Source organism: Rousettus aegyptiacus, unplaced genomic scaffold (genome assembly GCF_014176215.1).
Source record: "Rousettus aegyptiacus isolate mRouAeg1 unplaced genomic scaffold, mRouAeg1.p scaffold_m13_p_4, whole genome shotgun sequence".
Classification (NCBI taxonomy): Eukaryota; Metazoa; Chordata; class Mammalia; order Chiroptera; family Pteropodidae; genus Rousettus; species Rousettus aegyptiacus.
This window is the reverse complement of record NW_023416307.1, coordinates 132,723,813-132,735,729: the sequence shown is the minus strand read 5'-3', so window position 1 is coordinate 132,735,729 and position 11,917 is coordinate 132,723,813. Positions and strand designations below refer to the sequence as shown.

The 11,917-nt window shown below is 38.8% G+C and overlaps 1 protein-coding gene across 1 annotated transcript in view; it reads left to right on the top strand.

Moving 5' to 3' along the window:
• Positions 1-418: 418 nt before the first annotated feature.
• ANKRD28 (ankyrin repeat domain 28) overlaps positions 419-11,917 on the top strand; it is a 153,007-nt gene continuing 141,508 nt past the window's right edge. Inside the window, exon 1 of the mRNA XM_016140232.2 lies at positions 419-774. Within this exon, the coding sequence (XP_015995718.2) occupies positions 748-774 (27 nt within the window). The 5' untranslated portion in view covers positions 419-747. The remainder of the gene's footprint in view (positions 775-11,917) is intronic.

Here is an 11,917-nt window from a genome sequence, read left to right as displayed (position 1 = left end):
CCTTCCGGCCCCTCACTCCGTTCCTTCAACCTTCCCAGGCTTCGGGGAGCGTCTGCACTCTACCTCCACGTGGAGCTGGGGGCCGTTGCCCTCCTTCCGGGTACCCCGGGCTCCGCCCACCGCGCCCGGCAGCACCTGGCCGCCCCTCCCCCGGCTCCGCTCCGACCCCGCGCCCCGCGCCCCGCGCCCCCCGCCCCGCGCACGCCGCAGCTCCGCGCCCACCCGCGCAGCTTCCTCCTCTCTGCCCCCTCCCGCTCCCGGAGGCGGGGGCCGAGAGCGAGCGCGGTGGCGTGGCCAATGGGCGCTCGGCTTACTCTGGCCTCTCCCCCGCGCGGCCGCCAATCGCGGCGGGCGGTGGTGGTAATATTGTGGAGTGGAGTTTGGATGCCGCCGCTGCCGCGGGCTGGAACGGCGCAGCGCGGGGGCTGCCAGGGTATTTCGGGAAGGGGGCGTGAGGAGGCGGCGGCTGCGGTGGCGGCGGCGGCAGCAGCGGCTGCGTGTGGAGGCAGCTGAGGGAAAGAGAAAGAAAGGAAGGAAGAGGGCGGGGAGTCCTCAGAGGAGGAGGCGGGACTGGCCGGGCTCCTCACCTCTCGGTAGCAGCGGCGTGTGGCTCGGGAGGCGGCACCGCCCCCTGCCCCTGGACTCCTGAGCGCAACCGGCCGCCTACCCGCCGGCCCCGGGCAGCGGCCGAGGCTACTGGGGCAGGAGCGGTGGGCCGGGGCGGCGGCGGCGGCGGCGGCGACCGCCATGGCGTTCCTCAAACTCCGGGACCAGGTAGGTGAGGGGTGGTGGGGCGGGATCGCGCCGACCCGGGAGGAAGGAAGAGGGGGGCGGGCGGGCCAGCGGTGTGGGCCGCTGGGGCGCCCTCTCGGCGGGGTGGCTGCGAGGGAGATCGGATGCCGCCCCAGGGGACGGGCGTGGGGCCGGGGGCCGCGGGCGACCTGCCTGTCAGCGAGGCCCGGGCCGGGTGAAGCCCACGTGTCGCTGGGGGCTCGCAGCCGCCTCCCGCCGCTGCCGCGAGAGGGGCGGGTCCCGCGCTCGCCGCCTGTGCGTTCGCGTCCGGCGCGCTGCCGGGTATGCGCCTTCTCTCTCCTGCCAGGTGAGGCTCGGGCCTAACAGGTGGCTTCCTGCTGCTGGGCGGGTTTGGTGCTGGCGGCGGTGACCTAGGGTCACGACCTTGCTCGTCTGTTCGCTTCGCCGAACAGTTCAAGGCTCACTCTCTCTGGGTTAAAGGCGGTTGATTTTGCTTGGGGACTAGTTATTCCACGTGCAAATACCCCGACTTGTTTTCTTTTGACAGCTTGTGCACCATTTTGATTACTTTTCTGGACTTAGGAAGAGCTGGTCAGAGAATACCTGAAGTGCAGAGAGTACTGACTCTTGAATTGAAAAAATACTTTGTGTCTGGCAACGAAATCCTATGTCAGAATGACTTAGGAACGTGAAAACATGGAAAGATGGGTACAAGGCTTTCAGGCAATGCAGAGGTTTCCAAGCATTTGTGTATCTCCTTTAAGGAAAAGAGAAATTAACGTGTGAAATTTGCCGAGTCTCAGCGGACTTATTAGTGCTGAGAATTTATATTTACCATTTATTTTTCTGAACAGAAGATATCGAACAGATTTGAAGAGAAAGTAACTAACATGCATTGGGAAACTTATTCCGAAAGTTTTTACCTCTTTTGCAAAAACAATGGGGAAAACTTGAGCTGTATTATTTAATATTGTCTCAGTGAGTAGTGTACCTCAAATTCCGAAGCTAAATAATATCGTGAATTCTCACTTCATAAGTGAATCATATTTTATATTTAGGATGTCGTAAGTGAATTTTATTTTGTTTAGGCTGATAAACGTACGTGTGTATCATTTAGTATCAGGAAGGGTTTAGCTGATATTAACATCATCAGGACATGATACTTTGAAAAACTCTATTGTTTGCTCAAGTTTATACATTGTATTTCGGATCATAGAACTACATTGTCCAATATGATAGCTGCTAATCACACGTGGCAATTTAAATTAATTAAAATGAAAAATTGTTTTTCTCAGTCCTGCTAGCCACATGTCAAATGCTCAGTAGCCATATGTGGCCATTGACTATGGTATTGAACAGCACAGATACAGAATTTCTGATTTATAGCCTCAGAAAATTTTATGGGACAGCGCTGTTAAAGAATAACAGGTAAAGCATAAATCAGTTCCTGCGAATTTCTGTACAGTTAACTCATTTTATGTTCTTGATGGTGTGAAACTCAAGATTTAGATTTTCCACTAATCTCTACCAATCTTTATGGCACTTTGTCCTTCCATAAGTTATAGTTGAAGTAATGGTTAATTTTTGTTTTGTTTCTAGTCCTACACTTTTGAAAAAGTTATTTTCGCAGTTTGGATTATTGCAGTTTGGTGAACTGTGCATCCCATTTTATTCACCATCAGGTTTAAACAGAAACAGGGTTGTGTTCTCAGACATAAAATCCAGTTGCACCTTTGCCTTTGTGTATTTAGGAATTGCTATTGTGATGCTACTCCAGTTTTAAATAATTTCCATTAATAGTGGTAATGATGATGTTTAAAATGTCATATGTAAATTTGAGAATACTGGGCAAGTAAATGAGTGGCATGACATGGCTCTGAGGGGGAAGAAGAACTTTGAGGTTTACCTCTAAACTCCAAGTAATTAGTTCATCTCGTTTCTAGTGGAAGATCTTGAGAAATGAGGTTTTGTTTTGTTTTATTTTTTGCCTAGTTTAAGGAGAATAGTTGCTTTGAGAAATCACTTTGTTATTTTATTAGCTGGTAGAAGTGATGGTAAAAATGAATGGAATGCAAATACTATTTTAATCTTTCCCATCTACAGGAAAAGCAGTTCAGCTAGATGAATTTTATTTGGAGGAAAGGAGATCTGGATTAAGTACAAAGAATTTTAAAGCTGGAAAGTACTTGACAGCATTTAGCTTAATCCTCATACTTGAGATAAGAAGTAGTAGAATCTAGTTTCTATGTTATTTCCACATTCACCTTGTATTTTGTTTTCTTCTAGCTTTGCAGATAACAATCTGATACATAGAAACTATAAGTGATTAGGGTAGTTTGTCTTTGTGCACATAAGCGTTGGTTCTAAATGGCTTAAACATAAAATCTGTGAGTAAATAAAGCAGTTTGTTTCCATATCCAATCAATAATCTGAATAAGAGAGTGTCCCTCATTTTGTGCCAACACCTAATATGGGAGTAAGAAGTTATATTGTACTATTTTCTATTAATAAATGAAAATTATTTTTAATTGTAAATGAAATGAAGATGATTTGTTTTCTGTTGTTAGACGAAACAAACTTTCTCCCATGATTTTTTTTCCATACTAAAGTGTGTATGTACCATGAATTTGTAATCTTTGCAGGGTTTTATTCAACAGGTGCCACTATCAAGATCTTTATCTTTGCAGTTAATAAAAATGCAATCATGCATGATTGCATTAAAATTTTTAAAATTTTATTTTCCAACCTTATTGAAATTATTGACATGTAAGTTTAACGTGTACAATATGATCAAATGATACTTACATATATTGTGAAATGATTAGCACAATAAGGTTAGCTACTACCTCTGTCCCCTTACATAATCACCCTTTTTTGTGTATGTCTGTGGAAATAACATTTACGATCTACTTTCTTAAAACTTTAAAATGTAGATAGATACAGTATTGTTAATTACAGTCACATTGCTGTACATTAGATCTCCAGAACTTATTCATCTTACAGTTGGAAATTTACACCCTTTGACCAATTTCATGATTACATTTTATTAGCAGTGATTAATAGTACGCCCTAATAAGAAAGGCAGGCAGTATTTGTTTAGATCAGGGATAACACTCACAACTGGGAAACTAAATGGCAACTTAGACGTGGCTTCAGTAGCTGGAAGACAAAAGGGAGTGATGGAGATCTTGGTAAATAGAAGCAGTTATGTTAGTTGCTGCTCAGCTCTAGGCGGTTGTTGCTGTGCAGGTGTGCCTAGTATTTTGAGAACTCCAATTTTTTTTTCTTTTAGGAATATTTTAGAAATTGTGATTCTTATGAAAAATCTATGAATATCGGCAAGTTGGTGGTTACCATTGATAAAAATTTAAAGCTGTGGTTTTAAAGAGGGGTTAGAAGACCAGTTTATAACTGCCAGTTTAGATCAGCTTGAGGAAACAACCTACAAAGTAAGATCTCTATTTAAAAAAAAGTTTTCTTTGAGATACAATAGCCCAAATAGTCATAAACTTTTAAAAATTGAGATAATTTATATACCACAAGATTCACTCTTTTAAAGTGTACAATTCAGTAGTTTTTAGTATATTCACAAAGTTGTGTGACCATTACCACTATCTAATTCCATCGCTCCAAAAAGCCATTAATAGTCACTCCTGATTAAAAAAAAAAAAAAGTTATGCGCATTCTTCTGTGGGTATACTGATTGACCTACAAAGCAAAGTCTAAATAGAATTACTGCTTCCATAACTTCAGTGAAAAGTTCACTTTCACCTAGTAAATTTAAGTTCAGATTCTTAATTGGTAGTAGTTTACCTTTTACATTTATTATAAACTTAAAGGTGTATTTTTTCCAACTCTTAAGGATTTAAGGCCATAGATAATTTAAAACATGCAGCACAGGACAATTAAGATATTTTAAAAGGTAAATCAGGAAGCAGTTGCTTCTGAAACAAATTCTTGTTCCAGAAGCCCAGATGAGAGTTATTACAGTAGAGCACTACATTTAACTTTCTGTTACTCAAGTTACCAAAAATCCCCATAAACTTTATATCTTATAATAGGAAGTATAAATTAGTCTGGAGAAGCAGCCTTTTCTCTTGCTAATGCAAGAAAAAAAATTTGATAGCTTTTTTTTTTTTAAACATCTTTACTGAGATATAATTCACACAGTCTTAAATTGTACAGTTCAGTAATGTTTATAGTATATTCACAGAGCTGTGTATCACCACAATCAATTTTGGATTCTTACTCAAAAAAGAAACCCTAAACCCGTCACTTCCTCCCCATCTCTGGACAACTACTAATCTGCCTCTGTCTCTGTACATTTGCCTATTTCACTTATCATGTTTCTCATCATATTGAAGCATGTATCAATATTTTTATTGCTGATTAATATTTACATTGTATCATATGCCACATTTTAGCCATTCACCAGCTGATGGACATTTGGGTTATTTCCACTTTTTGGCTACTTTGAATAATGCTGCTCTGAACATTTGTGTAAAAGTTTCTGTGTGGACCTAAGTTTTCATTTCTGTTGGATATACACTAGGAGTGGACTAGCTGGATCATATGGTAACTCTGTATGTAGCCTTTTAAGAAACAGCCAGTTCATTTCCAGAGTGACCACAATGTTTTGCATTCCCACCAGCAGCGTATAAGGGTTCCATTTTCTCTACATACTCAATAACACTTATTACTGTCTTGTTTTTTTAAACAAAATTCATATAGCCATCTTTGTGAGTGTGAAGTTATCTCCTTGTAGTTTTGAGTCCCATTTTTCTGACAGCTCATGTTGGTCAGGCATCTTTATTAGACCTTCTGCCTATTTTTTTGTTTGGACTACTTGTCTTTTTATTATTGAGTCGTAGCAGTTCTTTATGTGTTTTAGGTACAAGTTCCTTAACAGATATGTGATTTGCAGATTTTTTTTCTCCCATTCTGTAGGTTGTCTTTCTACTTTCTTGGTGGTATTATTTGAAGCACAGAAACTTTTAATTAAGAGGTCTATTTATCAGTGGTTCCTAGAGTTTTGACCAGAGGGTGTTGGTGGATAAGGCATAAAAGAAGAGGAGCAGGTTTTGAGAGTAAGATGAATTAGTTCTGTATATATTGAGGTCCTGGTGGGGCATTTAAATGGAGAAGTGTTATATAGTAGGCAGTGAAATGTAAGGCTGGGCTCAAGAGAAAAGTGTTTGCAGTGGTAACTGAAGTGAATGAGGTTACTCAAGGAATGAGAACAGCTCATGGCCAAGGAATATAATGGAGAATATGAACTGAGTGGATGGAAGGAAGCCTGAGAAGATACCAGAATTAGAAAGAATCATGAGAGACTATCACAGGCCAAGGAGGGAAAACTTTCCCAAGTTGCACAAATTAGGCACAAATGCCTAATTTTTTCATTTTTTAGTTTTCTTTTTACCCAGCACATTGTTTTAAACTTTTCAACGGAAATATTTTTTTTTGTATTTGCTTCAAGCTCTTACCTTCTTAAGCTGGTAAGTCTGAGCTTGAGCATACATCAGAATCACTTGTACAGCTTAAACACAAAATTTGAGAGTCCTTTTAGATGTGAAGACCACCTGGGTTAATGCCCTAAAATCTGTATTTTAAAACCTCTGTGTTAAAGACTGGCTTGCTCTTCAATAACCTTGTTTTCTTTCCTACAGGATCCCAACTCACTTATGTATTTATCAGCCCCTCTTGCATTAGGGGATGGCCATATATGATTGAGATCTGACCATAGTAAATTAAACAAAAGTGTTGAGTGGTTCTTTAGCCTTGGAAAATACAAACTTCCCTTGAACAGTGCTTCTGCCCCCCGCCCCCAGCCACCCTCCTCCCCCACCTACTTGGTTGGATAATGTCTGCAGAGCAACTTTGGAAATGATGGGTCCAAGAGAGCTGGATTTCTGTCAATCTGGGTCATCTCCAGCCTCCTCATGCCCCCATATGATCGTCGACAGATTTTAAGACTTCATGTAAACATGAAATAAAACTATTTTGTTATGCCACAGTTTGGGGATTTATCTATTATAATATCCACTGTTACTTTAATCAGTATAACTCCTTAGATTATTATGCAGATTCTGATTTGGGAACCATTACCCTTGGTTTTTCCTATTTTGTATTTTTTAACTCATTTATATGGTAGGTTAGTCTTCAGCTGTTGACTTCCAGACCTGACGTGTACGTACTATGTTTTCTTTGTAATAATTTTCATGGAAATGATTGTAATTAACAGCCTGATTATTTTGTTAGGTAAGAAACATTTGTATAGCCTTTACCTCCTGGTTCTTGTTACTGGGAATACACCTTTGTAAAAATAGGGTCTCTGCCTTCTAGTACGGGATAAAATGACATTAAATAAGGGCAATTATCTTATCTGTGCTTTGAGAGCATCAAGGGAAAAATGGCTAATTTAACACAATGGTAGAATTGGGGCTCTTCCTGAAGTTTATTTTATTGGAATTTTATTTATATTCCTCTTGTAATATTGTTTTCTCTCATCGTTAGTGGATGAAAGCCATACATAGCCTGTATAAAATTCTTTTAGAGGAACAAAAACTCCATTTTTGGTAGATTTGTGTTACACAGGAGTATTTTGTTTAAGTTGTTTCTACCACCAGGAAAAAAATCGAATACTTTATGTAGGAGAACTGCAAATCTTACTTAGTCTTGATGCAGATTATATTATTAAAATTTTCTGCAGTTAACTAAAGATTTTTCTGTTTGTTAGTTTTTAAAGAAATATTGATTGCATTTTCTCTTCTCCTTTTCCTTTTGAGGGAACTTTTGGATTAGAAATGGTGAAAGTCAGAAAGGACCTACTTCACTACCTTTAGTATCGTATTCTTATTAGTGTAAATTAATTAGGATAAAAATATATAATTCAAAGAGGACTTTAAAAGGTGATATATATGTACATGTTTATATATGTAGATGAACAGACAAGGGGCATCTATATTGGAGAGTTTTGGAATAGTGAGAGGTTTCCTCCACCCTTTGAAAGCTTACATGCTAGGCAGTGTATAGTTCCAGAGTGTCAGACTGGGTCTTATGAGGGAGAAGGATGTCCCTTGGAGGACTGTAAACAGCTAGACAAGCAACAACCACATTATGGAGAAATGGAGTTAGTTTGAGTTGAAAGTTCACAACATGTGGCTTTTAAGGGGTATAAAAGCAAACTACAGCAAGTGAACACTGGAGTTGAAACAAGGTGAACAGATCAGAAGAATAACAAATGTAGTATTAGTCAGGTAGATTTCAAAAGTAACCAAATCAAGGTATAGGCCAGTAGTTAGAAACTAGCATGTCTATGACAACTTGAATGATTAAGTAGAGAAGATATCTGGAATCAAGAGACTTCAACAGATGAGAGCAAGGGGCTATAACCTTTCAGAAATTCTCATTTGATACTATAGCAGGGACAATGAGAGGAAATTTGGTTGGTTCCCAATAAAAGCTAATTAAGAGGTGTAAATGAAATATGGTATAGATGTACTGTAGAAATGTTCTGGAAGATTGTGTGTCTGTCAGATAATGGTTAATCCACTCATTTAACAATGAGTGACCTTGCTATTTTAAAGAAACTTACTGTCAATTATTTTAAATACATTCCCTTAATAAAACAAATTATCATTCAGTTTATCTTTAATCATAAAGCTGAATTTCTACATTTCATCTTCACTTTCAGATGATCAGTAATACCTGGATTACTTTGCATGTCCTGGCGCATTATTGTTTTAGGACCCTCTGTATTTTGGCTATTGAATTATTGCATTTGAAATGTCCCTAATCAACCCGTTTGTGTGTGTGAGTTTTTTTTTCCTTACTAGCAATGTTCCACCTTCTAAGACTTCCACATTCTATTATAAAGTCAAATGAACTCCTTACCATCCCCTCTCCTCTAGTTCCTTCAGCATCTTAGAGCCACAGTTTTGATCTTGGAATATTTTTTTTCTCTGACCACAGCTTCTTTCATTGTTGTTTTCGCTCAACTTCTTCATCCACAGTGAACCTGAGCTTTTCTGCATTGGAAGCCCTAATCTAATAGGTTAAGTTTGGTCACACACAGACCTTGAGAAGCCTTGACCTCATGATTTGAGCAGTATTGGTTAGGGTAGTAGTTTCTGAAGCGTGGGACAGTTTTTACTACTGGTGTGTTTCTTGAGATTTTGTGTGGACGATCTACTTTGATGATCACATATTGACTTTTACTTCCTTGCTTTCAGTCCAGACTCAAGAATATAACCTTGTATCCTGTTTTATTCTCACTTTCCTCTGGCCTGTTTGGGGGTCTCCCAGCTCGCTCCATTGCAGTCTTTTATATTAATCATTCTGTAAGTTTATTTTTCATTTTGTACTCTTCAGCACCCATCACTCTTCCCTTCAAGTATCACCCCATCCTTATTCATTTTTAGCTTTTATTTCTGCTTTTCCACCTCAGCCTCTCTTCTTTTAGTCCTTTTGGCCCAACTTCTTGAGCTTCAACTCCTAACTTATACATACCATCAATCTCTTTCCTTCATCTCAGTCTTCTGCCTCTTGCAATTTGCCATTCTTTTCTTTTCCATACCGTCCTCAGACTGTATTCTTTCCTCAGCCAGTCTTGTTCTCAGGGGGAGCTTTACTTGCCGTTCCTCCTTTTGGTTCTATTATGTCAGTCTTACATCATTATCCTCTATCTTTCTCTATTCCTATCTGTTGACCTTAAACAAATAGCCAGATATTTGTTCAGCAAAGTGGGTTTATTTGGCAACAACAAAGAATTGGAATTCAGGACATGCAGTCTAATGGTGAACAACAGGCAAATTCAAAGAACAAAGAGAAGAAACTGTTGTTTCATAGAGGAAGGGGGTTCAGAGGGGCCGTCGTAAGTAAAGAGTCCATTGGAGGAAACTGGGAGTTCGAAGTGTAGTGGCTTTTCATTGGCTGAATTCTAAGTCTTTCATTGGCTGGCTGACTAAGGAGAAAATCCTCCTTCCTGTTGGAGTAGTAGAGTATAAAAGCATCTTCTTTTTGAGGATTGAAAGTATGTCTCTGCCTGTTCATGATAATTGATCATGAGTGGGTAGGGCCTTAGAGTTCCCTCTCCAGGCCCTCCCAACTCCAATTTAATAAAGTTTTGTTCATTAGCCTTAACATATCCTTAGCCCCAATGCTACCCTTTCAGGTTATAGTTCCATTCCTTCCTCTGACTTTGTTAGGAAAGAGAAGCAAATGACTTAAAGAAAATGTTAAGTAAATAATAGTGGATTTCATACATGGATATGCCAAACAATTATGATAGTCTTAATGTCTGAATGTCTGAGATGATAAAGTATGTACTTTTAATTCTGGCTCATTAATTTATCACCTCTGTGACCTTGGACAAGTTATTTCACTGAAATTTGAGTTTTCTCACATAGGAAAGGGAGGTAGTAGTGTCTGTCTCCTAGAATGGTTGTATTAAATGAAAGCATGTAAAAAACTCTGCCACATAGTTGGCACTTCATAAATGGTAGGTACTATTGCATTGGAAAGGACTTTGGGTTGAGAGATCTGGAGAACTCTGCCACTTATTGCGTGACCTTGGGCAAAGCAACTAAATCTGAAGCTGGTTTTTTCTGTTTTTGTTTTTTTGATAATACCTTTATTGAATATAATTCATATTTCATGAAATCTATTTAAAATATGCAATTCAGTATTTTTTGTTTGCTGTAGTAAATTCACAGGGTTTTACAACCACCACCACAATCTAATTTGGAAACATTTTGCCACCTCAAAGAGAAGCCCCTTTCTTATTAGCAGTTACTCCTATACCTCTTAACCTCCCCCACTTTCCCTTAGCCTTAGGCAACCACTAATCTACTTCCTGTCTCAGCATTTGCTTCTTCTGGACACTTCATATAAATAGAATCTTATAATATGTGGTCTTCTGTGACTGACTTCTTTTACTTATAAGGTTTTCAAAGTTTATTTATTGTAGCATGTATCAGAACTTCATTTCTTTTTCTTGCCGGAAAATATTCCATTGTATGAACCTAAGTACATTTGGTTATCCATTTATCTCATGATGTATATTAGGTTCTTTCTACTTCCTGAATTTTTTAAAAATAGGCATGGCAATGTCTTCATTGGATTGTGAAACTGCTGATAAACTTTCTGGTATGTAGTAGTTCTTCAGTAAATGATCACTTACCCAAATAATTTAAACTCCTATATACCCTTGATTTTCTCAGTCAACCTGTGGATTACTTTTACCATGTGTGTTTTATATTTCAGCACTGGGACTACTGAAAATTGGTAAAGAAAGTAATGAAACCAAGCTAAATATACTCCAGTTTTCCGATGTCTAATTTCAGTTGCATCCTAGTGGCTGTTTCACAGTCCTTATCATATGTTTTCTATATCCATTAATCTTTAGTTTCTGCCTTTTTCTGTTTTAACATGCAGTAGTTGTAGCTCCTAATTTACTAAGAAACCTATTACCCCTGTAAGCTTTCTTATTGGCCCTCTTTTTGCAAATCGTTTATTTCTATACTTTGTTTTCTGCCTCTATCATTTTGACTCAAAGGAATGAATATGTATTTTTATTTCTCAGACTATTTTACTATATTCCAAAGTATATCCTCATCTTAAATTTAGATGTATTATTTTTCTTTTTTCTTTTTCTTTTTTTTGCACTTCTCTCCCTGCTCCTACACATTGTTATATATTGGTATCTAAATGGACACTAGCCTATTAATTAAAATTCTAATACTCAGATTGGGCAAAACCAGATAAGCAACACCTGTTACAAAGTCAAACTTAATAAGGCTTATTTCCGTTTGGGTATGCTATATGTTACAATATAACTATTAAAATATGTTTGCTTAGGTATAAAGCAGTAAATCAAAGTTGTTTGAGTTGAATTTCTTTGATTAGAACAGTGAAAACAGTTTCCTTTCCATCAGATTTAAGGCTAAGTATTCAAAAAACTATTTAATCTTCAAAAAAATAAAGTATTTTTCCTTGCATTTTTTAGTAATAATTCTGAAGACAAATCTGACCTATCCTGCACATAGTCTTCTCTCTGAACCATATTGATTCTAAAATGTTCTGAGTTTGTATAGCTTTCATTGGTTCCATATTCCTATGTGCTTAACCCCACTGTCAGAGAATTCCTTTCTTTTTACCCAAT